The sequence below is a fragment of the Filicampus tigris genome, chromosome 22 (assembly GCF_054856515.1).
Source record: "Filicampus tigris isolate MCC_2025a chromosome 22, RoL_Ftig_1.0, whole genome shotgun sequence".
Classification (NCBI taxonomy): domain Eukaryota; kingdom Metazoa; phylum Chordata; class Actinopteri; order Syngnathiformes; family Syngnathidae; genus Filicampus; species Filicampus tigris.
The window spans coordinates 2,060,310-2,084,497 of NC_141238.1; the positions used below are offsets into that span (position 1 = coordinate 2,060,310).

General features: G+C 45.7%; 7 protein-coding genes across 12 annotated transcripts in view; 4 read left to right on the forward strand and 3 right to left on the reverse strand.

The window, feature by feature from the left end:
- Positions 1–459: 459 nt before the first annotated feature.
- Positions 460–2,863, forward strand: rad51ap1 (RAD51 associated protein 1). The gene is made up of 9 exons (XM_086022435.1): positions 460–770; positions 850–899; positions 1,504–1,609; positions 1,680–1,792; positions 1,857–1,922; positions 1,989–2,066; positions 2,127–2,282; positions 2,411–2,530; positions 2,616–2,863. The coding sequence occupies exons 1-9, from the start codon at positions 754–756 to the stop codon at positions 2,741–2,743; spliced, it is 834 nt and encodes a 277-aa protein (XP_085878561.1). The 5' UTR covers positions 460–753; the 3' UTR covers positions 2,744–2,863.
- A 58-nt stretch (positions 2,864–2,921) lies between these two features.
- Positions 2,922–7,118, reverse strand: ada2b (adenosine deaminase 2b). Of its 3 annotated transcripts, none has more exons than XM_086022429.1 (10): positions 6,979–7,118; positions 5,719–6,043; positions 5,103–5,322; positions 4,820–5,030; positions 4,470–4,597; positions 4,315–4,405; positions 4,141–4,249; positions 3,781–3,938; positions 3,467–3,669; positions 2,922–3,377 (listed from the first exon to the last, which is right to left on the reverse strand). In XM_086022429.1, the coding sequence occupies exons 2-10, from the start codon at positions 6,008–6,010 to the stop codon at positions 3,290–3,292; spliced, it is 1,500 nt and encodes a 499-aa protein (XP_085878555.1). In that variant the 5' UTR covers positions 6,011–6,043; positions 6,979–7,118; the 3' UTR covers positions 2,922–3,289. The 3 variants fall into 3 exon arrangements, with proteins under 3 accessions (XP_085878555.1, XP_085878553.1, XP_085878554.1); XM_086022427.1 differs by having other exon boundaries at positions 5,719–6,046; positions 6,979–7,099; XM_086022428.1 differs by having other exon boundaries at positions 5,719–6,046; positions 6,975–7,086.
- Positions 7,119–7,186: 68 nt separating this feature from the next.
- Positions 7,187–11,182, reverse strand: atp6v1e1b (ATPase H+ transporting V1 subunit E1b). Its single transcript, XM_086022443.1, has 10 exons — positions 11,101–11,182; positions 10,926–10,993; positions 10,292–10,357; positions 9,930–10,039; positions 9,686–9,752; positions 9,532–9,621; positions 9,122–9,190; positions 8,948–9,042; positions 8,789–8,876; positions 7,187–7,630 (listed from the first exon to the last, which is right to left on the reverse strand). The coding sequence occupies exons 2-10, from the start codon at positions 10,956–10,958 to the stop codon at positions 7,568–7,570; spliced, it is 681 nt and encodes a 226-aa protein (XP_085878569.1). The 5' UTR covers positions 10,959–10,993; positions 11,101–11,182; the 3' UTR covers positions 7,187–7,567.
- Positions 11,183–11,669: 487 nt separating this feature from the next.
- LOC147126407 (uncharacterized) lies at positions 11,670–14,691 on the forward strand. 3 transcript variants are annotated; one of them, XM_086022438.1, is made up of 2 exons: positions 11,670–11,863; positions 13,442–14,691. In XM_086022438.1, the coding sequence occupies exon 2, from the start codon at positions 13,573–13,575 to the stop codon at positions 14,074–14,076; it is 504 nt and encodes a 167-aa protein (XP_085878564.1). In that variant the 5' UTR covers positions 11,670–11,863; positions 13,442–13,572; the 3' UTR covers positions 14,077–14,691. The 3 variants fall into 3 exon arrangements, with proteins under 3 accessions (XP_085878564.1, XP_085878563.1, XP_085878562.1); XM_086022437.1 differs by having other exon boundaries at positions 11,671–11,863; positions 13,445–14,691; XM_086022436.1 differs by lacking the exon at positions 11,670–11,863 and having other exon boundaries at positions 13,370–14,691.
- LOC147126408 (N-acetylglucosamine-1-phosphotransferase subunits alpha/beta-like) overlaps positions 13,525–24,188 on the reverse strand; it is a 66,214-nt gene continuing 55,550 nt past the window's right edge. For both annotated transcript variants that reach the window (XR_015084759.1, XR_015084758.1), the window contains exons 35-39: positions 22,974–23,024; positions 22,704–22,856; positions 18,039–18,102; positions 13,845–14,063; positions 13,525–13,668 (exon numbers count right to left, since the gene is read on the reverse strand). The gene's annotated coding sequence lies outside the window, so the exon portion shown is untranslated. The remainder of the gene's footprint in view (positions 13,669–13,844; positions 14,064–18,038; positions 18,103–22,703; positions 22,857–22,973; positions 23,025–24,188) is intronic.
- Positions 18,011–19,974, forward strand: spic (Spi-C transcription factor (Spi-1/PU.1 related)). Its single transcript, XM_086022445.1, has 5 exons — positions 18,011–18,112; positions 18,207–18,294; positions 18,373–18,485; positions 18,562–18,664; positions 19,197–19,974. Exons 1-5 carry the CDS (start codon positions 18,062–18,064, stop codon positions 19,628–19,630), a joined length of 789 nt encoding a protein of 262 aa, XP_085878571.1. The 5' UTR covers positions 18,011–18,061; the 3' UTR covers positions 19,631–19,974.
- Positions 20,701–23,074, forward strand: spi2 (Spi-2 proto-oncogene). Its single transcript, XM_086022444.1, has 5 exons — positions 20,701–20,920; positions 20,979–21,063; positions 21,156–21,229; positions 21,966–22,065; positions 22,723–23,074. The coding sequence occupies exons 1-5, from the start codon at positions 20,918–20,920 to the stop codon at positions 23,028–23,030; spliced, it is 570 nt and encodes a 189-aa protein (XP_085878570.1). The 5' UTR covers positions 20,701–20,917; the 3' UTR covers positions 23,031–23,074.

The following is a 24,188-nucleotide window of genomic DNA, read 5'->3' on the forward strand; positions in this document are numbered from 1 at the left end:
TGTATCGATGCAAATTCTCTATGGTGGATTGACGCTCCCATTCTCATCCAGAAGCTTGCTAGTTGCTAGGTTCTTCCTCGGGTGATACAAGAGGTCACGCGCGGAACTGCCACGTGTTAATACTGACATCTAGTGGTGAGCAGCAGAACCGACAAGACGCGTCACAACCTTAAGTGAGATATTTTACTACAGCAGATTCGACACTTTTAATTTAGGTAAAAATGAAGGAACGACAACTGAACATTTTACACAGTTCACCTCGATATATATGCAATAGAAATATTCCCCTAAACGAGCGAAAATATATAATTTATACATATGCAGATTTTATGCTTGAGGAACAATTTTAGCTATTACATTAGCTATCTCCCCACAGCAGATTCGACACATTTCATTTCGCTTTTTTTTCTTTTTTTTTTTTTTTACTAAAACTTAACATTGCATACACAGTTCATGTTGACACGTTTCTACAAATATTCCCCCAAAATGAGAGTAAATAAAAATTATTCTCAGCACTACTAGGGCCAACGTTCGTGGCCAACTGTTCGGATATGGCTTTTCGTCACTTCTCCTCCATTCTGGCGGGGGCTACTTCAAAATCAAATTGACAACAAAGCACAACCAAGATCATGTTAAGGCTAGGCTGCCTTGATGCCCTAAAAGCTTTTTTTTAAATTCATTTTAGTTGACTCTTCTAATCCCAGCATTATAAAGCAATCAAGCTTTTTTTTCTTTTCGATTAGCCTGCGTCCGATGGATCGACCGGCGAGGTTTGCCAACCATTCAAGTGAGCCAGCTGCTGCGCTAACTTTCCCACTCAACATATGTTGTACTTTTTCCTGCTCACAGGAAGACCAAGAGCGTCAATTACTGCGAGTTCAGGAATGTTGACGATGACGGTGGGTGAAATAGTGTCATCTTGAGCGTAGCCTAGACGCGTCTAGTATGTTTTGGTCCCGAGCTACCCGGACTCTATCTGTACGCTTGTCAGTAGGATCAAGAGTCCAAAAATGAAAAGATAAAAAACGTTAAACTGACTGTAAAGATCAGTGTTAAATCTGGCCGGGATTCCTGCACAATACATTGTTGTTGATGTGACTTGTTGCCATTCATGATTTTGTCTCCCTCGTGTGGACAAAAGGAGTAATTTTAATTTAAAAATGGAACAAAAAGAGTGAAAATAGCGTTGTCTCAATTTACTCAAATTAGTGTGAAATATGGGCCTGTTGATTTGAACATTAATGTATTATCGTTCAGTTGTATGACTGGCAATAGAGAGACACAGACACAAAAACTCGTTTAAAAAAAAAGTTTATTTGGAAGCAATCATTTTCATGTAAGGTTGATGTATAAAACAAAGAAATGACTGTAGTCATGCTTGCTGAAACACATTCTTGAACCTGGCACCATTCATGCTCTGAAAACATTATTAGGTGCACCCACAAATTTCATCTGAAAGGCCAGGACTCCATACTAATTGTCAAACTTGATTATTGATATCAGATGAAGACTTTGCCAGTGTGAAGGCCCCCCCCAGCAAGAAGTTCAAACAACAGGAACAAGGGAGCACATCAAGCCAAGATGCACTAAAGGAGAGCCACAAAAGCAGGTAAAGCAGGACACGACGTGAACGACAAGCGCAAAGCTTTAAAGTTGTATGACTCCAAAATGCGTTCCAGGAAAGCGCTAGACGAAAAGCTGCTGACTCGAGATTTGGAGGCGGCAATTACGCTCTCTTTGCTCAATAACAGTAACATAGACGGGATGAAAGAAGCGCCTCCTGCTGGTCAAGGTAGGATCAAGTGTGTGGCTGTGAAAAGCCTTAATGAATAAAAACCTCACATTGTGGTTTCCAGCTGATGAGAACACAGACCCCGCTTACCTGCGCCGCTCCAACTGCAGTGTGGACGCGTCACTTTTGGGTAAAAGGTTTATCTCTTTTTTTTAAATACTAAACAACCAAGGCACTCAATTCAGTCATTCTTCAGGCTTGGATGAAATCTCCAAAGAGAAGCAAAGACGACGCCCTCCTGACGATGACGACTATGAGCCCAAACTGACGCCAGGTAGCCCCTCCAAGCAACCTTTACGGACGGGTTTGAGTCTTAATATGACCGTCATTTCAGATTCGGAGAGCGAGGAGGACCTCAGTGAGGACGAGGAGTTCACTGTGAACAAGAAGAGCCAGAAAAAGAAGGCAAGCGACCAGCGAAGGCCTCACAAGAGTCCCGTTGGCAAAAGAGAAAGACAGCCGCCCAAGCTGAAAGCGCAACCCAAGACAGGTTCAATTTATTTTACAGGAACGTCGAAAACAAAAAATCTGCAATTGATGCCCCCTCGGCCAACTGAAAGCAAAATTTTTGTCTGGTTTGTAAAAAAAATAAATAAAAGTGTAAACTTGTCATTTAAGCATCTGCAGCGGCCCCTTCGTCCACCCCGAGAAGCCCCCCAACGCTTAAACCCGCCGTGTCCAGACCGGCAGTCTCAGTCAGTCCGACAGGAGGCAGGATTCCGAAATGGAACCCACCAGGTTATTATGATTGTCCAAGCATGAATGAAGGGAGGGGGAAAAAAAAAAAAAAAAGGTGTCCTGAAGTTTCTGCTTCACCCCGCAGGTCAAATTGGAAAAAGTCCACCTTTGTCCCAGAGTCCCGCCGCCAGGTCTCCCGGTCAGGGCCTTCGCCTGGGACTGTCCCGATGCATCCGAGTCAAGCCGCTGCACCCCAGCAGCGCCGCCACCTGACCACAGGAGGAATGACAAGTTTCATTTTTAAAACGCATGTAAATACTCATTTGAAATCATCAATATTGTTTTCTTATTTGTTGTATGAATACATTAAGTGAAAATAAAAGTCAAAGATTAGTCACGTTTTCAAACTGTTGTGTATCATGTAAAAAAAAAAAAATGTGTAGTCGGCCGCTGAAAGATACAATTTTATTTTTATAGCGCATTTCACAACAGCTAGGGTGTAACAAAGCACTTTACACACAAACAACAAAATAGCTATAATACAACAAGTGAAATCAATAAATGCAGGCCAGGCTTGTTGTGGCAGTAAAAGAGCTGGGCCCGGATTAATGGCGCCCTCTGTTGGTCATTGATATGATCAATCTATTACCTAGTGATTGAAGCGTTCATAATGATTCAGGTCAAATCAGCCAGCTAGCTTGGCGTCCTTTTTATTTGCGTTATGTATTGTTGATGGTTACACGGTAGGTGGAAAAGAAGCCTGTTTTGTTGTTCGGACTAAGATCAGCGCCGACTTTGAGGTCCATCCAATGTTCACTCTCAGGAGTGAGCCGAAACAAAGGCGTCCCATTTCGTCTGCCACGCGGCCAGTCCGGCGTCCTTGAGCTTTGCCGGCAGCGAGCTGTACCTGCGGGGCCACGAGGAAGCCGACGTTAGCCGGCGGCGGCGGCGGCGCGGACAAAGACAGAGAGGATCCGACGGGCGCGGGCGCCTCACCTGAGGGAGTTGAGCGCCAGTTCCTTCAACGTGCCCACGTTGGCCTTCATGCCGCCGATGCCCACGAAGGCCTCGTAGAAGTCGTAGGACAAGCCCAAGGTGCCGAACATGGACGGGTCGTCCGAGCTGATCACCATCGGGTGGCCCTCCGACATCAGCACCGCCGCCGGGTGGTTGCGCAGGTCCGAGACCAGCTTCAGGATCTGGTGGACACGTTTGCAAAGCCGGTTAGAACTCAGACATGGGCACAAGGTTATTTGAGGTTCATTCCCCGCAGTTGAGCGATTGTGAAAATGCCGGGCGGTGTACTGGACCTGGTTGGAGATGGGGCACACCTCCACCGCCACCTTCCTCACCCTGGCGATCTCCTTGGCGAGCGGGTGGCGCGCCAGGGCGTAGCCGTGCCCGATGCGGCTGGTGTTGAACAGCAGCGCGTCCATCAGGTTCTCATCCGCCTCCGTGCCCTCCTTGTCTGCAGTGGCAAGTGTTAGCAGCGGAAGGAGAACAATTCATTTGATATTACTGCACAATACAGATTGATTTATTGAGGATGAGGATCTTGAAAAAAAAAGAATCGTCTCTTAAAATCGTAACGTTGAGGACAAACTTGTCAACGGCGTTATTTTTCAAAATGGTTCTTTGCGAGCTGGCTGAAAGGCTCTCCGTCAACGTACCGGTTTCTCCGGCGTGAAAGAAGTAGGGCAGTTTGACGCCCAGCCGGGCCGGCAGCTCCAGCGCGTCCCGGAAGTACCAAAGCGGCCTGCCGCTGTCCTCTCTGCCCACCTGCCGTACGAGAGCAGAGCTGCCAACGGTGTCGCCTCGCTTGGGCGCAAAATGTCAATTGGTACCAGGTCAAATCCGGCCACCACGTCGGGGAAGTCCCGCCGCAGCGTCACGGCCTCCTCCACGGCCGCCTTCACCTCGGATGCGCTGGATGACCTGCGGGCGGTTGACGCTTTGAGTGCCGATCACGAGGAGTGAAGGCGCCGAGGCACGCGCGTACCGGTGCACGGCGATGATGAGGCGGGCGCCCAGGAAGTCCGGATGATCGGCCACAAACTTCCTGGTGACGTCCCGAAAAGTCCTCAGCGTCCATATCTTGTCGTGGAGGCTTCCGTCCAGCTCGTATGTCTGGAAGGAGACGTGACAAGAACAATTTCTTTGGCTGACTATAGCATGACAAAAATAATGCAGGACTGAAAATTCTTGTCTCAGCATTTAACCAAGTACAATTTTGTCATCGAAATTTGTGTCTCTCAGCGTTCCCTGCCAGAATATTTGCGGCGCCCCCAACGCTCTTACACCTTGGAAACAATATTAGCCACCAATGCTGAGACCAGAGCAAAGACGGACCTTGGACAGGCCGCTGCGCAGCTCCAGATACATGACGTTGTCTTGGTGCAGCTCGCGCAGGCCTTGCAGGAAGCTGTCCCTCTGGACGGGGGCGTGGCTAACCAGCCCGGCACTGGCAATGAAGGCGCTCTCGAACTTGTTCCACACGGCGTCCTGGTCCGGGTACTCGCCCTCCGGGTCGTCGGTGACCAGCGTGAGATGCCGCATCAAGCTGGAAAGCGATCAAAGTTTCGCGAGCTGCTTCCGTGACGGGAGGGGACGACGCGCGGCGGGCGGCGTTGACCTGTCGTCGAAGGCGTCGACGTCGCCCACCCGGGCTCGGAGAGTGCTGAGAAGCTGCCAGTAGAAGCAGTCCCAGCGCGGGAAGGGCTGGCGCTGAGAGAAGACGAAGCGCACCGAGTTGTCCCACGTGAAGCAGATGTAACAGTGCGGCCGGTACGTCACGTTCTTCACCAGCCACTCGGCGCTCGCCAGGGACGTGCTGTGGACGTGCAGGGCGCCGCCTGCCGGTGACAATGTTCATCTCTCAGCATCCACAGACGCAATATAGTGTGAAGGCTTATCTCTCGGCATGTATGCAATAACTGCTAACGAAGCCAATAGGCAGCTTTTTGAAACACCTTGTGCAAGCGCAAGAGATATTTTCCGCCCACGCACATCTTGGCACAACGCTGGTCTACGTTATTAAAATGTTTGGGCAAGTACAAACTTCGATGCATGTTCGCGCCGGTGCGAACGCTCGCATCTCAGCACTCACATTTTCCCATGCCCCGCCCCCGCCTCAAATTCTGTGAATGCTCATCAACCGGCACTGACCCAAACGATATTGCGAATGCCATCTAGAGGCGAGAGCCAAACGCATCACCGCGGCTGCTCGTCCCTCAGCATTGCGCCGTCACCTTTGGGCATGTCCTGTAGCAGCTTGAAGACGGGACTGTTGCGTATGAGGCTCCTGGCCTTGAAGAAGTTGACGGCGGGCGGGAAGGGCTCGGCCGCCATCTCGCGCTCCTTCAGCCGCTGAAGCTTGCCGTCCAATCGCAGCTCGGCCGGCGCGAGCGCCTCGCCGCCGCCCGTCTGCCTGGACGCCTCCATGCGCATCAGCAGGTCTCGCCGGCTGGGGTCGGGCATCCCCGCCGCCGCCGCCCACAACCACGCCAGGGTCACCGCCGCCCACGGGAGGGAGGCAGCCATGCCCTTTGGTGCCACTCAGAGGCGCTGTTTCACCTACTAACGAGACAGACGACAACTTGTTGAGGTTGTTTTTGGCTGAACTGCGCTCAGCTAGCTTGGTATTTAGATACAGTCACCATGACAACCACATTGGTACATGGAAAGCAAACGTCGCAAGTAAACACATGAGTTGCTTTACCGAGTGAGCTTTTTAACATCGGAATTAGTTTGTGTGTTCACTATAGAGATTAATTTAAATTTTATAAAGCATTATAACAATAACAAGTTCTTGTCTTTTGCCGAGTCGACACAGTTCATGTGTCGTTCACGTGATTGTCTTAAAGCGGTACGCGCACCGACGCGGGGATTGCTCCGACAGCTCGGCGCATGCGTCGGCGCATCGGTGTTGCGGGACCCATCGCTAGTTGTACGTCTTTGGTGTATCGTTCGACAGTTGTATTTTGCAAGCAGAGAATCGTATTCAAGGATCAAAGCAAGCTATTAGAACAGTTTTTGAATCAAAATATATTTCAAATGTTTTTTCCACATCCCAAGATTTACTCAAGTAAATATCGGTTCCAAGCTTTGTAAAAACATAGTTGAAAAATCGGATTAATCGCGATTAATTATGGAACATTTTGCGATTAGTTAAAAATTAAAAAAAAATAAATATATATATATATATATATATAAAATTTACAAAAATATATATACATAAGACAAAAAAAACCCTGAAAATTCTGGGCTTTCTTTCTCCTTAAAAGTATGCTAATATGGTTAATCCAAAAATTTATGTCTATTTTAGACTAAAAACTGCTAATATTTCAAATTCATCCAGGCTCACAACTGCATTACTTACAGCCTTCTGTATTATCGTATATAAATGTTTCAATGTTTAGAAATGAGGAACCTGTTGAAAGCGCCTGACATTCCCTGGCGATTATGTCACAAAAAACAAGGCAAAAGGCATAGTCAAAGTACGTACTTACAAGAAGCGATGTGCTCACTCCGCTGTCTTCCCGCAAGACTGCGCTTGTTCCGTCCCTGCAAGTCAGCACAACACTGGCCGCAACGGGATTATTGAGGCATTTTTGTCTGACAAATAGCATGTGATTGACTAACAAGCCAGGCATGAATGGACAGTGTGGCAGGACCAGCGTGTGTGTGTGTGTGTTTGCTGTGAGGACACACAAGATGTGTGGATCACCACTCCAATATTTTATTATCATGTTGTACATTTACAGCACATTACACACATAATTTAGACGGGCAAGCTCATATACAGACAGTGTATCCTCTCTGGCGGAAGAATAAATTAACTCTGTAAACATTCAAACTTACTTCATGGCGGTCACAATCCAGCAAGTAACCCCCCCGTCCCTGCTGACACGTAACGTGCACGTGGTGGTGGCGTTCCTTCGTGGTGGCGCACACGGATACATCAACACATTATACACGCACACAATAATAATAATAATAATAATAATAATACCGCGAGAAAGCAGACGCTTTTTCGCAGGAATGGGACTCAAAACAATAGAAAATGGAAAGTATACAGAAACAAGGGGGCGGGGCTTCTCAGTCCATGAACTTGCGGTTGGGGTTGGCGCCGAAAAGGGCCACTCGGATGTCGGGCATCATCTAGGGACATTGCGACACATCAATCAGACAAAAGTTGGATGGTTCGTGAGCACTGCTGAAAAATGATCAATACCACCAAGAGAAAATCACAACGTGGGGAAAAACAGGCCTACAAAATGCATGTGACTTTTTTTTTTTTTTTTTTTTAATTCAACCCAACAACAAAACCGGAAATATGTTTGGCTTGACTTCCCCCTTTAAGCAAAACAATCTTTTGGGGTTTATTATGTTGGAAAACATTTTGGAATTTTTTTTTTGGGGTTCAATGGTAATATATGGTTTGAAAATATTTTATTAAAACTGAAAAGATAAATATATATTTTGCTATTGCGTAAAATGTGGCATTGTTTATTGAGTTGCATGCCAAACACACGATATTTCAACTTATTTTTTATTTTTTTCTTCTCCCACAAAAAATATACTTTTTGGGTATTGCGCAAAAAGTTTTATTTTTTGGAGAGAGAAAATATATTTTTTTGTTTTAAGAGTTTTTTTTTTATAGATTTTTTTATACATTTTTAAATTTGATCAAAACAGACATTTTTTGCATACATATCTCAATTCCTTAGCTGCATCCAAAATACAGAGAAAATGTATTTTTCCTGTTTTAATATATTTGGTGATGAACGGCCTTATTAAGCAATGAGTTTCACCCATGACACGGCGTGTATTATTAATTATTTGGATGAATGTGAAAGGCTTATTGTTCAACTGTAAATTCAATGAAACAGATTGGCTGATAAACATTATTAGAAGCTTACGGAGGACGTATGGTGTCTTTGGGTGCACTCCAAAAGACAAAGGGTCATTTTCTTTCGTGGGTTTTTTTTTTGTCTGCTTGGGGAAAGTAACTACGTACTTTTTGTAATCGGATCAAGGCTCATTTTATTGATTAATTCCCGAACTTTAATTGAACCTGCAACGCTGCCAAAAAATGAACAGTAAACACATTCATAGGAGCTACGGGGACGAGGAATACTACTCAAAGGTGGACAGCTGCCTGTAAATTCATTTAAAAAAATAACACATTTTCTGAGTGACAGAATATGCAATAAATGTTTAAATATTAGACATCATAATTGATATTGACGGTCATTTTATAATACAATTGGATTTTACGACATTCTTTACTCCATCGGTGCACCGCCTTGTTGTTACCTGCTGAGCCAAGAGGTCCAGTCGGCTCTCCAGCGTGTTGGCCACTTTGATCTTGCCGTCGCCGTTGTAGAGTTCGATGCCTCCCGAGCTGTCGGCGCGCCCACTTTGTTATTTGCGCTTGGGGCGGAAAGCGGCGGAAAGCGGCCCGGCGGCACTCACATGTCAGGAGCGAGGAAGTTGTCCTGGTCGATGCGGACCTCCAGGTTGTTCTTCACCGCAGCCTTGTAGACGGGCAAGTTCCTCTGGATGGACGCCTGCAAGTAGACGAGAGGCGCAAAGGCGTGACCGTGTCAAGTGGATCTGCGGGAACGAACGAAGGCAACAACGACTCACCTGCACCAACTGGACGTCTTGCTTACGACATCGAATGGTCACTCTCGTCTCCAGCAGCTGATACAAACCCTGAAAAAAGAAACTCGTTTTACAAAGTGTATTTTGTGTACGTATTATTTATATGTTGCATGTGTGAAGTCGATACTACAGTACGTTTGTACTTTATTGCATATGAAAATGCAACATTTATTTTTATCCGATTAATCGATATAATACAATCTGAATATTCGATAGGATACAAATTACACTATGGTGTAATGTGTGTGGTGTTTATATGAGATTTTGCTGCACACCGATTGCGTGTGAGTGAATACGTGTGAGGAGCTGATATTCTGCAATGAAATGAATGAATGACATTGTTTGTGATAATCGTGTTCATGCTGCTGAGGATTTTAAGAGCGCTCGCTGACCTGCAGGATCAAGCCGTCGATCAGCGCGGAGTACCTGGCCGGGTCTCGCGCCACGTTGGCGAGCCGCTGACGGGCCTCGTTGACCATGTCCTGAGAGGTAAGACCCCCGACAATTAAAACCCAATTCAGCGTTGTTGATGAGTGCGTGACTTACCGAGATCATGTCGTCGCGGGCCTTGAGGACCTTGAGGCGGGCCTGGTTCATCAGGTTGGACATTTGGCTGTTTAACGGACAAATGACACACACGTTGGCTCACTTTAGCGTCTTAAGTGGCCGTTGTCGCGCGCGCAGACGACGGAGGGTGCCGAAAGGTCACACGGGAGGCCATTGTGTTGCACGCAACAACTAAACGGAATCACGGGGAAAGTGGGACATGCACAGTGCGAGCGCCACTCACATTTTCTTCTGCTGCTCGATCTGCTTCTCCTTCTTCTCGTAGTACTCCATGATCTTCAGACGCTGGGTTTGTACCAGGCGGCCCTTCTCGATGTTGAACTCCTCCTCAGCCTGTAGGGCGAGATCCAAGTGTAAGAAAAAGTACATACGTATGAGCCCCTACTGATCCCTTAGTGTCTAATGATACTAATTAATCAGTAAGCACAGATTTTTTTTTTTTTTTTTTACACCTTTATAACATATTATGGGTCCTGCTGAGGGTCATTTGGGTACATTTACTATTCCATGCCTTTTGCATTTCAAAATATCGAATAAATGCATTGAACCAAGGAAAAAGTTACTGAGCCATCGTGATCATCGTACCTTAGCGTCAATCTCCTCCGCCTTCTCGTTGGCCTCCTGCTCGATGAAAGCCATCATGTGCTTGATCTGTGGACATGGCGGACAACCTCAGTAAACTGTTGTGGTTTCATTTTATTTGATTTTTTTTTTTTAAATATAAAGTGTTTGCAATAGCGACTGGGATGTTTCGTGGCATTATGCTGTGAAGCGGTTGCTTTTCTCACAACTGTGAGGAATGTTTGCATCTATTTCAGTCCCTAATCATGAGCGGCACATTCAACAGCAGTCATTAGAGTGTGAGGACCTTTAAAATTGAACATTTACACATTTCCATTATACACAGCAGTTCCTCATCCGGCCTCTGTCATATGATTGTCATGTGATCAGTGGTCAAGATGACTCAGTCCACGTTTCGTTTCATTGCAACACAACCACCCCCTCACCCCCCAGTAAAAAAGGTTCCTATTTATTTCACCATTAACCTCCCGGAGTAGCTCAATGTCATTGGGCAGGATGCTAGCGGTCTCTGTCAAACGAAATGGCCGCGTCAACCAAGCCAAACGAGCAATAACATTGCTCGTCGCGATGAGCGGAAAATGTTTTGTTTTTTTTTTAAATTCAAATATCTAATTTTAAAATAAAAAACCTTGGATACCTGCTTCTGAACGTCGGCATCGCTGAGCGCCATGGTAGCTGCTGTTGCTGCCGCTTGCTAGCTCGGGCCTGCCATTCAACGCACACAAAAATGTCAATAAAATATCATTGCAATGCAACATTCCAGCACAGCTCTCGCATTATAATAGACCTTGATCAACAACATTTCGATTCACCTGAAAAATGTGCCGACGACGAATGAACTAATCGCAACGGTCGTGACTCGGAAGAGACGTCTTCAGTGCAGATTCAGGGTCAGCTGACTGGCGAGGTCACGTGATGTTTACTTCCTGCTTTGTGGCCAACCAGGCGCGAGGGTGACGCAGAAGTGGGGTTACGTTTCTACTCCGTCACTGAACGAATTAAATCTTCAAATATTTAAAAAAACGAATAAAAATAAATATATCTAAATTCATTGTGTTAAATTAAATATACTTCAATAAAAAAAGTATACAAACAACATATTTCATCTGTATATTAGAAGGATAGCATCAATGCAAGTCAAAAAACGGTGCTAAACTACACATTTTAAAGTTGAACTGTATATCGTAGCATTTTTATCACGCTTCACAATGGATCTTGAACTTAAATATTTATTTATATAATAACGAGGTGCTTCCATCACATCATGTGATGTATTAACTCACAATTGTTACTGTTTACACTCTGGTTAAAGTCTGAATAAGGACACCAAACTTTTATTTCCCACCTGCACAGTCAACCGTGGCAGATCCACGGCCAAGTGTTATGTCATGGATTTGGAGGGAAGGGCGGGTGAGAGAGGGAGAGAGCGCTTGAACATTGAGTTATTTGTACAGCAGATACTGAGCGTGCATGTCTGCCTGCCTGTTGCTTGCCTTGTGTGACTGTGTTTTAATTCACACTGCACTCTGCTCTCCACACGCGCTTGTCATCTAGCAGCTCACCAACGACAACCAGGTATGCTCAGGGTTTTCTTTGTGTACATAGAAACGTTTCAGCGAGTCATTTCAATCGTGTAAAAGTCTGCCTTGTTTCAAGAATATGCTTGTTGGTTTTCCTTTTCATTCAAATGAATGCTGTGCATGTGGACAGGCAAGTGGTAAGAAAGGTCACTCGGGGTCATTTCAGAGCAGTGAAGGGCAGACGGTAACCTTGCACTTGAATGAACGTGTGAACCACTTTGTCAATGTAATATGAACTGAGAAGCTTGTACATTTGACTCGTGTCTCTTTATGGCCGGGATGGGATCAATGGGAATCCAATTAAAGTAAAGTTAAGGAGGATCACAAAGTGTGCGTGTGCGGGGATTAACGTGTGTGTGTGTGTGTGTGTGAGAGTGGCTAGCTTCAATGATTAAATTGGGGTGGGACTGACAACCACAACGCGGGGTCAATAAACTCTAGTGTTCAGAAGAAGTACAACAACAGGTAATTTTGGGGATGAGTTTGGGTTTTCATAGATAGTAAACAAACCCAGTTGCTAACCAAAACAGCAGCACATGCCCACAAATGATTGTGTGGCGTTATAGAACACAGTGTGAGTGACCATCTTGCGTCACGTGTTGACAACTGTTGGCATTATACACATGTTATACGGTGCTTTGCTTTAATGAAGTATGCTTGGCTTCATGCTAACAAACAGTGAAACGGGCTAACCAGTAGCATCGGCTATTTGAACACTAACATTGGAACAACACATGTAGACAGGCATATATTCTCTACCCATTGCAGGTAATGATTACTGAAGCTTCTTGAAGTCAGTTGTGAAACTCTTAGTGTGTGTCTGTGTGTATTATACTGCGCACACAAGTGCACACACAGAAAGCAAAATGTGGCTGTTTAATTCTTTTTCTATTTATTTAATTGTATGTTTTTATAAAGCACACTATTATAAAGTACTGTTTTTCTCATTCACAAACACATTACAAGAATTTTGTGAAGCTGTCCAAAATCAAGGTCTGCCCACTGAAGGACCCCTAAGCCAATCTGCAGTTGAGTCAATCAAGTGCATAAGCTTGCGAGTGTGCAGCTGATTTTTGCCTGATTCGGAAGCTAACGAGCTAGGCTAAGCGATGGTAATTCCGTTGCAAGCTTGATGTTTAATTTGCTCCAATGCTAAGCAAACACAAGGCAGCGCGTGGCAAACCGAGACAGCGGGCACGGAGTCCCGCGTCTATTTTGGGCACAGGCCGGCCGGCTGGCGAATACTTTCCGCAGTGGGTGGCGGAGTCGCGACACGCGGGGTGAAGAGGGGTCACCTTCGCGTATCACGCTGGAAGCACGCACACGCTGGAAACTTGTAAAATGGAGGAATGTCTTAAAATTAGCCCTGTGACAAGTATACATTTCCCTTGGATTAAAAATACACACGTGTACAAACACGCGTGACATTATTTTGGTGAGGCAAAGTTATTTTTAGGACATTCTGGTGAAAACTGCAAGATGTATATATTTTTTTATCCTGTATTAGCAGCAATTTTCAATTCCAGCCAACGAAAAGTTATTTCACGACTGACCTCAATGTGTTGCGCCCCAGCAGTCGTCATCCTGGAGGGTAACGCCCCAGTCGAGTCGGGCGGGGGGTCGGCGGGCGCCACGCCCGCCGCGCCACCACTGAGCCCCGGACCCTGGCAGAGCGAGAGCTTGCTGGCCGAGTCCTGGTCCACCATGGGCGACGTGGACCCCGAGGACGCCAAGAGCCTGGACGGCAGCGACGGCGGAGCTGCGGCGGAGAACCACTCGTCCAATTCCGACATGGTGCACCTGGAGGAGGAAGAGGACGATGAGGAGCTTCAGACCAGCGTGTTGGACCTCCAGGCTCCAGAGACTGACGAGCTACTGGTGTCGTCGGAGGAGCCTGGGGCGGAGTTCATGCAAATGCTGCCCCCCATGGCGTTGCCCCCGCTGCCCGTTTTCCGGCTGGAGCCGCCCTCCGCCACCTCCACGCCGACGCCCTCCACCACAGCCGCAGAGGAGCCGACATACGCCGCGCCGGGCCTCCTCCCGCCCTCGTCCATCCTCCCTCCGGCGGTCGCCCGGGACGTCCCCTCGGAGGAGGGGTCCAAAGCGGGGGGTCCCGCCGATCTGCCCGTTCTGCTGTGCGGGGGCGCCGCTTTAGTGGCCGTGGTGGGCGTAATGGCGTACGGTGCCGTAGCATACTGCAGGAAGTAGAAAAAACAAAACCAAAAAAAGACTCTGGCTGTGTTCGGAATCATTCACTCATTCCTGAACCCCCCGATCACTATATAGTGAGTTATATATAGCGGACCTGACACCCACGTCACTCACCAGGCTCGGCCACACATTTTAAAGCCACACACACAAAATCACAGATACTCCAGTCGAACGTAAATACGGAGAATTTGAGCGAATTTCCCGCCACCACTCATGAATTTAAAGATGAAAACAGCAACCCAGGAACAGAAAATCTTTTGCATCAGCGTAAACATGGGATAATGTTGCTTTCCGAGTGTCTATGGGTCGTTTGCTACTTTTCAAGATTACACAGAGGGCACAACATAGGGGATGACCTTTACTCACTGTAAATTTGAGCAACGCTGCACAATGGCGCACGTTATAGTTGATAGGGAGCGATTCCGAACACAGCCTCTTTTCTTTCGTCGTCACGATTCCACTTTGCCCTCACAATTCAGCAATTTGACACACGTGGCCATTCATTGTGTTTCGATGGTTGTGTTTGTGCTACCTCAGCTCACAGCAGAGCTCATGGCCTTGACAGTACCAAACATGCTGTGCATCTCAAGAATATAAATGATATCTCATGTTTTTGTGCCTTTGTGTCGCTCCTTCATCATCCAACTTCCAAATATGGAAGCGCCGACATACTGCACAATGGTGATTCACTCAAAGGCCTTTGTACTCAAAATCCATCATATGAATTGGTGTCTTGAGATATGACTCAATATTTTTTTAGGGAGATAAGAGCCCGTCGTTCGGCCAATTTTTTGCTTTGACTTGCGAGCTAACAAATAGCATCTAAGAGGAGGTGTAATAGCGCATGACGCAATAGATAACACAAACACTGGGCAACACATGTACACAGGGAGATGCCTCTGCGAAAAAAACCAAAAAAACAATTTGATGGCAGCTTACCTGGTCACTGAGAGAAGCGGTGACTGTTATTTGTGTCTACATGACGGTATTATACTGCCCCCTGGTGGCCAAGGCGGCCGCAACAGGAGGAGCACACTGAATTTTGATTATTTGCACAAACTGTTTTGATTATTTACATTTTATGAAATTATGCGATAAGCTATTTTTATTGAGTACAATAATTTAGAGTGACATTTGCCTTGTAAAAAACACAACAAAAAAGGTTTTGCTGGGTTTTTTTTTTTTTTTGGAAAGGACGCAACTTATGAATGACATTTCCATTCACAATGGGTAAAGATAATTGTTTTGAGTTGCAAGCTTGGTCACAGACTGAATTAACCTTCTATCTCAAGGCACCATTCTATTTTGTCCTTCATAGGTCTTTCACAGAAGTAAATGTAGCACATGCAGAACTTTCCTGCCAGCTGCTGGCCACTCTGCCACATTACAGCCTTTAAGTGTCCGGCCCAGTTCCAATTACCTGCTCTTCAACGTTCACATAACAAAAAAAAGACAATGCCGCTTTTTTAGTGCGTGCGTGTGTGACTTTCTGAGATTGGCTCTGCAACACTTCTTCATTTTCACACCGGCTGACTGTAAAAATATTAAAGAAGAACAAAGGTTTGGACTGTGCGGTCGTGTAAGCAGCTCTTGAAAAGAGGAAGGAACGCGCTCGCTTCTTTGTTTGGACTGATAGAGAGGGAAAAAAACCACCAGAAAATAGGTTGCAGCACACACGCACACTTTTTTTTTTTTTTTTTTTTTTTATCTTTTATCTTTCTATTCCCCATAAAGATGAACTGCTAGATAACCTAATAAGTCAGCATTTCACAGACAGCTACGGACACGCCCACATGACCCCTCCAGTATAAAATGTCAAAACTAATGAAAACAAAGACGTCACTCATGTTAGGTCACCTGCAAATCCAACGGCCGGTTTTACTACAAGGATTAAGTTAGTATAAATTAAACTATTTAAAAAAAATAATAATCACATTTCCAACAGTGATTACATTACCCACCTTAACAGAGTACCCTCCAAAAAATGACATCATAGTAAAATAAGAGGCACATAGATAAAATATTTTCTCATTGAAATATACTTCTTGAAAAAGCAAACGTAACTTTTGCAGCGCCTCCTCTGTGTGGTCTGCTGTTCAAATCCTATTTTTATTTTCCATTTTTGTTTTTCTACCATGGAGGAAAACTGGGTAAATAGCTTTGTCATTTGGGATATTACATCAAACAAAGATGATTACACGTTGTGTATATTCAAAATCAAAAACTTTGCCCAAAGAACGCTCCCGTTAGCTTAATGCTAACACATAATGGGAAACGGATTTGCCTGGCAAACCGTTAGCATTGTTGCCACAGTGTTGTAACCACTCGAGACAGACACATTTATATTACTCAAGCATATATTCTTTATCCTCGTCAAACAACAATTAACATTCCATCTCCATTTATACCCGTATGTCTGCATTATACTGCCCCAAGAGTTATGAGGCACACAAACCAGAAGGAGCAGCACAATGTCTACTGAATTTAAGCAAAAAATGCAGCAAGACATTGCTTAATCCTTCACACAGAAATAAATGACCATCATTACAGTCTGGAATTTCAATTCACTTCAGTGGGAATAATGAGAACGATTCTGTGAACTCTCTCCTGTGTTTGACACGCTACGGATGTCCCTAATGAACTGTCCGACGAATTGCCCAAAAAGATAACATGACACCAAAACACCTGCGGGCAGGCGTCACGCTTCAGCCGCCGCTTGACATGTTGCGGTGGCTTATTTATGGAGGTGTACCCCCTCATATAAACAACCACACACCCCACCCCCTTCCTCCTTAAATGGAAAGCGGGAAAGACTTATTGGGAGCAAATCTTTGCGGTTCTTTGAGTAATCAGCTGTGGCAGGAAACACGCACTGCCATTTGCATGCCTGCACAAACACGCACACACACACGCACACACATACACACAAGTGAGCGAGGCAAGATGTGGGTGCACAATTAGATGACATTGTAATGAGTAAACACAATAAGGACACATCACATGGCCACTCACCTGCGGCCTTCCCCCTTTCCCATAATCGCCTTTTTACAGTTTAAAAACATTTTTTTTTTTTATTCACGGTCGAGGCCCGGGCGCACACTTAACGGGCCCGAAAGGGGAACTTGAGCACCAAGTCGGTTGATATTTAAAACGCGGCGCCAAAGATAAATGGACTTCTCAAAAAAAGAAAAAAAGAAGGTGTTAATTTGAAGAGGGCGCGCGCGCTTGTTGTGTGTTTCACACATTGCATTGTGTTAACCATTAACCTTCAATGGGCAGCACGCTTATCACGCTCGTCGGCACGCCATACAAGCAGACAGTGCGGGGATGACGCAATACGCGACAATAGAATGAAATAAGAATTGGAATTCTTTTTAGATTTTTTTTAAAGATCCTAATTTAATTCAAACGGTTAACAGATTTTAAGAGAGCAACTCAGTGATAATGCAAAAAAAAATGTTTTACATATATTTATAATGCAAAAAAAAAGATTTAAAAATAAGCTTGGGTTAAAAGTAACAATATAAGAAAGATCTTACATATGGCCTATATAGCAAGGCCACTGTAAATATATGTATATATATATTAAAATCAAATAAAAAAGTCATTAACAATAGGGTTTCCCTCCACCTGTTGTGTTGTGGTTTTTATTCGAAGGCAAGCAGCAGTGGTTGACATGCAAATATCAGTGCGGCAGTTGTGAGCAGCAAAGCACAAAAGACAAAATACTTCCAATCAATCTGCAGGCTCAGATTCCAGGCAGAGAAAATATTCATTGGATCCTGGCATATCTACTGTATCTGTGACTCCCAACAACACAAACACGCGCGCACGCATGCACGCAAAAAAAAAAAAAAAAGAGAAGTGCATCACGGCTGTGTTACATTGTGACGTTAACGCATTTAAATTGCGCGTCCTCTGACTATTTATGCCAGTGGACAGCGGAAAATGTTTCATACCTGTCCAAGGTTGGCGTCTACCGATGAGGGCAGAAAATCCCTGGCCCCAGGCCCACGCTCACTCCTACAAGATGGTGAGTGCACACATTGGTTAGTAAACAATGCACTTTTCAACAACAACGCATGACATTGTCCAACATTTCATACATGCAAACTATTACGTTGCAGCACTGCTTGGACAACGACATCAACCAACACTTCCAGGATGCCATCGACGTCATTCAGCAGCATTCCACGCATCCCTACTACGACTCAGGTAGCCCATCAAAGGACGAGCGCATTTCATATTTCATTGACTCATGTTTTAGCTTTTGGGTGATTGATGTGCTCTCAGAGTATGCGTACTACGACACTCTGGGCGCTCAGCAGTGTCAGGTCTCCTACTGCCTGGTCGGCTCCCACCCTGACGTGCAGGCCCCTGGATACGACTGGCATGATTCGGGTGCAGTAAGTCACAACGCCTTGTAATTTAATGATATTATATCATATATTTGAAAGATGACTCGGATTTTTGGGTCAGCAGCAGACGTGGTCCCAGGTGCTGCCCGAAGTTCCCTCGATCCAAAGTGAACCGGCTCGCTTGTACTTGTCCCAACGCCTCGCGCCATCGCAGAGGAACAGCAGAGGTAACGCGCATGGCTGCACGGTGGAGCAGTGGTTGGCTACTCACACAAAAGGTGTGCTGGTTTGATGCCCACATACAGTAAAGGGGAAAAAAAAAAGAACTACGATGACACTGATTGACAATGTAAACGTTTTTTTTAAACTATCCAAGTATACTGTAAACATTTGTTATTACTGGTAGCTGTTTTTTTTATAAACTTTTATAAACCTTCTCTATGATCAATGACTGAAAAAGGAGAGGTTAAAAAGATTTTAAAATTGCCTGACAGAAAATCCTGCACATTGGAGGTTTAATATTTTGGCCATCGATTGAACCCTTTTTAATCTATTTTGAAAGATTCCCCCCCCCCACCCCCCACCCCCAATGGGAGTGAAGCAATGTGGGTGTGCGCAAGGCAGGCAAGCGGTGAGGATTTCAGTGTCAACCAATTACGTTGAAGAAAATGGGCGTTAAAACGGTTTAGTTGTTAGTATTAGTAGGCATAACTTATATCACGTTGTATTGTCATTTTGGAACCGTTGGCCGGAACGCAGGTCGCAAGAAGCTGCGTCTGTACGAGTACCTCCACGAGGCCCTCCACGACCCCGACATGTGCGACTCCATCCAGTGGAGCGACAGCGAAAGCGGCACCTTCCACTTCGTGTCCAAGAACAAGGAGCGCCTGGCCGAGTGCTGGGGCCGGCGCAAGGGCAACCGCAAGACCATGACCTACCAGAAGATGGCGCGGGCGCTGCGCAACTACAGCCGCACGGGCGAGATCGTCAAGGTGCGGCGCAAGCTCACCTACCAGTTCAACCCCGACGTCTTGCACAGGCTGGGCTCGGGGCGGGCGCCGAGCGGGACTCCGCCTAGCCTGGCCGCCGCGCAAAGCTACTGCGGCCCGGCGGCGCCCGACTGGCACAGCTGGTACGGACAGTGCCCGGCGCAGGACTACGAGCATGCGGCCGGTTTCAACGCGCTTTGTTGAAATACCTCACAGACTCGATGGCATTCCGACTGTCTGCAAACGCTCAGTTTATCGTTTCATGACCGTTAAAAGTCCGTCAAATCAATTTTCCCTCACTGAAGTGAATTGAAATGCCATTAATCTGTTACAGCCCCCAAAACACCATCACATCTTTTGTTAGGTTCTTCTAACCACGAAAAACACTACTGTACATAAAAAAAATCTAAAAATGTAAACTGGTCATTGAAAGTGACTTGTACCTTTAAAGTAGGGCCCGTCCAATTTGACTGGTTTGAGTTCAAAGTGAGCATCTTCTCCCATGCTCTGTGCAAGCGTTTTCATTTTGTATGTGAGCATTTGTCCCAGTTAATAAAACGGCTCAAAGTACATCGGCGAGTGTGGCTCTTTTTTCACTTCACATATCTGAAGCGCACGTGTGGTTTGAAAGTTGGGCTCGCCACGCTATGCAAAATATGAGGTGTCAAGGGTACGCGACAAGCCACACAATAAATCAATCGATCATTCATACACCTGTTATGTTCCTGACTGACTTGATGAACCAGTTTGTTCAAAGAAACTGGTTCCTGAGCTCCTGTGACTTTTCAGGTGCGGGCTCTTGACACTTTTTTTGTGGATCTACTCCCTATTGACATGTCTACCGAACGTCATACTGCAAAGTGAAACTGACTTCAGGGGCTGAATTTTCAACTGAACGTCATCATTTCACACGCAATGCCGAAAACTCAAATACCTCGGAAATTAGCGTCACCCATTTGTCTTTGTGTGTCAGCTTTGGTTGCCATCTGTCACTTTTACGAGAGCCCTCGAATGGGAAGAAATGACTGGAAAATGTCCCATTCAAACCCAAGTGGGAGACTTGCTGTGTCTTTTTAGGTGTGGGTTCTTGAAACTTTTTTGGTGGGGTGCGCCAAAACGGCAAATTCATTTTGGCCTCGGACCGCCAACGACAAAGGAAGCAACTACCTTCGGGTAACATTATTTCAACACGGCCGTTGCGACTTTCTCGACACATCCTGTGAGGAAAAATATGGCCGCAAGTGTGTTTTTCCTGAGAGAGTGTCGGCGGGCTCCAGACGCGCCCTTATCTGGCCCAGAGGGGAGGATGTGGTCAGCTCTGGGGGGCCTTTCTTGACGGGCTGACTGGCTGCTACTGCTGCCGACGTTGTTGCGGCATGGAGCCCATTGTTAGCGCCGGGCTCGCAAACCCTCACTCCCTTTGGGGGAGCTATAAGAACAGCACCCCGACGTACTTCTTAGACGTTATTCGGATCGACTTGACAAGCGGCGATGGTAATGAGCAATATCTCACGCGCATTATATCAAATACTGACCATTACATCTCCTTCAGAATTCTTACCAGGAAACTCAGTCTGACTTGGAGGTGATTTTAGAATTCCTAGAGGAGTACCACAGACAAAACACGGAAAACAACGGTAAAACGAGCGCACGCCATTGTTTGTTACTTTTTTTTTTTTTTGTTTTTTTTTTGCTAACGGCATATTTGGTGTGATGTTGCATTTGACAGCAGGTGTGCAGGAGGATGCAACCAGTGTGGCCAACGACAATTGGGAGCAATGCTGGAAGACTTGTGAGCCACCTGTGAGCATTAACACAATTCTAAAATTATGAGCATTATTATTTCTACTCAAGAAATTTAGCAGTAGTTTCAGTTTCTTTTTCATGATACGGTTCACTATCTTTGCTATTCTGTAGTGTGACAAAACAATGCTATTGTACAAATTTAAATAAAGCAACGTTTTAGTTTTAATTACAAAGGCAATCAGTATGTATAGAAATACAGAAACGAATCTCCAATAGCAAAAGATGTATTTAATAAAAAAATATACATTCAAAAATTACACATTAATTATGCAGTTATTTTATGATGTTGTGTATGTGTTTTTTCAAAGTCATTTCAATGGCGGATTTAAGGATTAGCTGTAATTTTTAACGATGATTAAGGCCCACATTTAAAGGAGCTGTGGACGACTAATAAGTAAGCAATACAGCACAGGTGTCAAACTCAGATCTGGCCCCTCCACAACATTATATGTGGCCCGTGAAAGCAAATCTTGTGCATCAACTACTCTTGATTCTTGCCAAAATCTATCAAAATGTCAAATTGTCATCGGTAATGAGTACAAATCTGCGGATATTGCAACATTTTTTGGTTACCTTTTTGCAGCAACCTTAACAACTATGTTCCGTGTCTTCTAGTTTTAAAAGGAGTTATTCATCAATTAGTTGTGTATAAATATGAACATTTATATGTTTCCAGAGTCATAACGGCATGTTAACCTAGCTTAAACTCAGACACTGTCATTGTCTGTGCTAGAGCACCCCAGGTGGCCCTGAGGCGGCGCCATGCGAGCCCTCGGCTGCCTCAGTGACCACGAGACAATTAACCAAACATCAGGCCTCGGCGGCGGGCAGCGGTGAGTTCTCCTTTTCTCCCTCACCTCATACAGTTATTGCCACGGGAGCTAGCCGCCTCAGAGCAAAGAGATCATAAACAATGCGAGCATCTTTTTTGCATATTTATTCGATAACCACAGTGTTTGCAGCGACCGTTTTGCTCACTTTCCCGCTAGTTACTTTCTGGGAATTGTTGCTTTTGAGGAAATGATTAACAGTAAGTGGTGTGGCGCAGATGCAGGTGGGTTGGAGGGTGTTTGTTGTTACGTTGTCAGGAATACATTGTCGGTGAAACTTGACGCCCTCCAATTCGGGCTGCTAAACGTGCCACCCTCCAGCATATTTGCATTGGCAAGTGTTACAGACGGGAAAACCTCAGCTAAACAACCACAAAAAACTGTTGAGGATCAGAAATGAAGAAATCACAAATAAGAGGCCTTGTCTTTAGACGACGGTTTCGAATGACCCTAAAATGGCCACTTGACCAACTGGACATGGCTTCTTGAGACTTCATGTCGCCAAGTGAAATTGGCTTTGGGGGGCTGAATTTTCCCCCAAAAAGGCTGATTGGTGGAGACTGACTTGTACGACTGTATTTAAATCTTTGTGAGATTTGATGAGCTAAAAATGTGAAAAAAAAAAAAAAAAAGACACTGACCAAATATTGCATCTTGCAGGTAGGAAGCTTCGCCTTTTTCACTTCCTCTTCGAGATGCTGGAGGACCCCGCCATGGCCCACTGCGTGTCCTGGGTGCCGTCGTCCTCAGGCGTCTTCCGCTTTTCCGCCCGCAACAAGGACCAGCTGGCGGCGCTGTGGGGTCAGAGGAAGGGCAACAAGCGGCCCATGACGTACCAGAAGATGTCGCGTGCCCTGAGGAACTACGCCCGCTCCGGCGAGATTGTTAAGGTGAAGAAGAAGCTCACGTACCAGTTCAGCGAGCACACCCTGATGCTGCTGCACAAGCGTCACCGTGGAGATCTGTAACGCAAACCAGGGCTGAACACTCAATTGTCAATGACTGGAGTTGACCGGGCCATGAAATACCAAGTCTAGTTTGTATGTGTCATCACCAATAAAAAGAACGTTTTGTTGCTTGAACCACAAGGTGTCACTAGAGTCCATCTGACCACCACTAAAACGCCCACCCCCCCCCCCCCATCTCGCCCCGCCCCCGCCCTTCTTCAGTCTGCTTGTGACCTCATGGCTAAATCACCCCTGCGATGTGAACTCTCAGTGCATTGCCGACAATACCAAATGGTTTTGAGCTCTTTGCAGCCCGGCGCCCACATGACACCCGCCCCCTAAGCCCAGCATTTAATGCAGGAGCCCACCGCCCCGGTTATAAATGGGCCAACGGGGAGCAGCGAGTGTCTGTTACCAAGAAAGGCCACATGCCGCAAACTTAATAAGTACATCTTAAGTTTGATATTTTCAATTGCTTCTGTTTGTTGATGTGGAAACGTCATGTCGTTGGACTGTTTGGTACCAGGTTAAGTGAGATAGCTTCTCATTGATGTCGATTTCATTTAGCACCCGTTGAGTGCCTCCTTGTTTGAAAAGCTTCAATGGATTACATAATTCCCTGTTTTTTTTTCATATCAGACCGATCCACGTCAAACGTCAAGCAGTTTTCTAAGTATAGGCCGCAGAGCCAGCGCCCAGGCATCTCCCCGTGGTTGACTGCTGTCGGAGGACAGCATTCCCACCGGATTAAACTGAAACCTGGCATGTGGTCATCTCAAATGTTCCCTTTATCGTAAATCCACTGTTTCCCTGACTGAGTTGGACAAGTGAGCGCGGGGCGGGATTGCAAGAAAGCGAAAATGGCGACACCTTCAGCTTCTCAGTCTCTCCGACACAGCCTCCTCACAGCTTGTGTGTCCATATAAACATTTAATCATATAATCTGCAGAAATAATTACAATTGCCGCAAATAGGACCCTGGTCTTGTGCTGCGGGGGGCGGGTCAGCCTGGGCACTGTAGTTTATTTTCAGTCGGTTGCACATACGCCATCCTTTGGCTATAAATAATCTCTGAAGCCGCCACTGAAAGTAATCCCTGACAATACACTCAAAAGGAGCGTTTGTGGTGCATGTGAAGAAAACTGACCCGAGTGCATAGTAAAATGATTTGGTGTGAAA

What these genes read in the sequence shown, in the direction of transcription:
- rad51ap1 (XM_086022435.1), top strand. An exon ending in AAGGAGAGCCACAAAAGCAG is followed by an intron (nt 1,610 to 1,679) that starts GTAAAGCAGGAC and finishes AATGCGTTCCAG; the next exon opens with GAAAGCGCTAGACGAAAAGC. An exon ending in AGCGCCTCCTGCTGGTCAAG is followed by an intron (nt 1,793 to 1,856) that starts GTAGGATCAAGT and finishes TGTGGTTTCCAG; the next exon opens with CTGATGAGAACACAGACCCC.
- ada2b (XM_086022429.1), bottom strand. Translation starts at nt 6,010, where the DNA reads ATGGCTGCCTCCCTCCCGTGGGCGGCGGTGACCCTGGCGTGGTTGTGG. An exon ending in TGCGCAGCGGCCTGTCCAAG is followed by an intron (nt 4,598 to 4,819) that starts GTCCGTCTTTGC and finishes GTCTCCTTCCAG; the next exon opens with ACATACGAGCTGGACGGAAG. An exon ending in CTCATCATCGCCGTGCACCG is followed by an intron (nt 4,406 to 4,469) that starts GTACGCGCGTGC and finishes AACCGCCCGCAG; the next exon opens with GTCATCCAGCGCATCCGAGG.
- atp6v1e1b (XM_086022443.1), bottom strand. Translation starts at nt 10,958, where the DNA reads ATGGCGCTCAGCGATGCCGACGTTCAGAAGCAG. An exon ending in ATCGAGCAGCAGAAGAAAAT is followed by an intron (nt 9,753 to 9,929) that starts GTGAGTGGCGCT and finishes TCCGTTAAACAG; the next exon opens with CCAAATGTCCAACCTGATGA. An exon ending in AACTTCCTCGCTCCTGACAT is followed by an intron (nt 8,877 to 8,947) that starts GTGAGTGCCGCC and finishes GCGCGCCGACAG; the next exon opens with CTCGGGAGGCATCGAACTCT.
- LOC147126407 (XM_086022436.1), top strand. Translation starts at nt 13,426, where the DNA reads ATGTGTTGCGCCCCAGCAGTCGTCATCCTGGAGGGTAACGCCCCAGTC.
- spic (XM_086022445.1), top strand. Translation starts at nt 18,062, where the DNA reads ATGAGGGCAGAAAATCCCTGGCCCCAGGCCCACGCTCACTCCTACAAG. An exon ending in ACGCTCACTCCTACAAGATG is followed by an intron (nt 18,113 to 18,206) that starts GTGAGTGCACAC and finishes ATTACGTTGCAG; the next exon opens with CACTGCTTGGACAACGACAT. An exon ending in GCATCCCTACTACGACTCAG is followed by an intron (nt 18,295 to 18,372) that starts GTAGCCCATCAA and finishes ATGTGCTCTCAG; the next exon opens with AGTATGCGTACTACGACACT.
- spi2 (XM_086022444.1), top strand. An exon ending in ACAAAACACGGAAAACAACG is followed by an intron (nt 21,064 to 21,155) that starts GTAAAACGAGCG and finishes TGCATTTGACAG; the next exon opens with CAGGTGTGCAGGAGGATGCA. An exon ending in GGAAGACTTGTGAGCCACCT is followed by an intron (nt 21,230 to 21,965) that starts GTGAGCATTAAC and finishes TGTCTGTGCTAG; the next exon opens with AGCACCCCAGGTGGCCCTGA.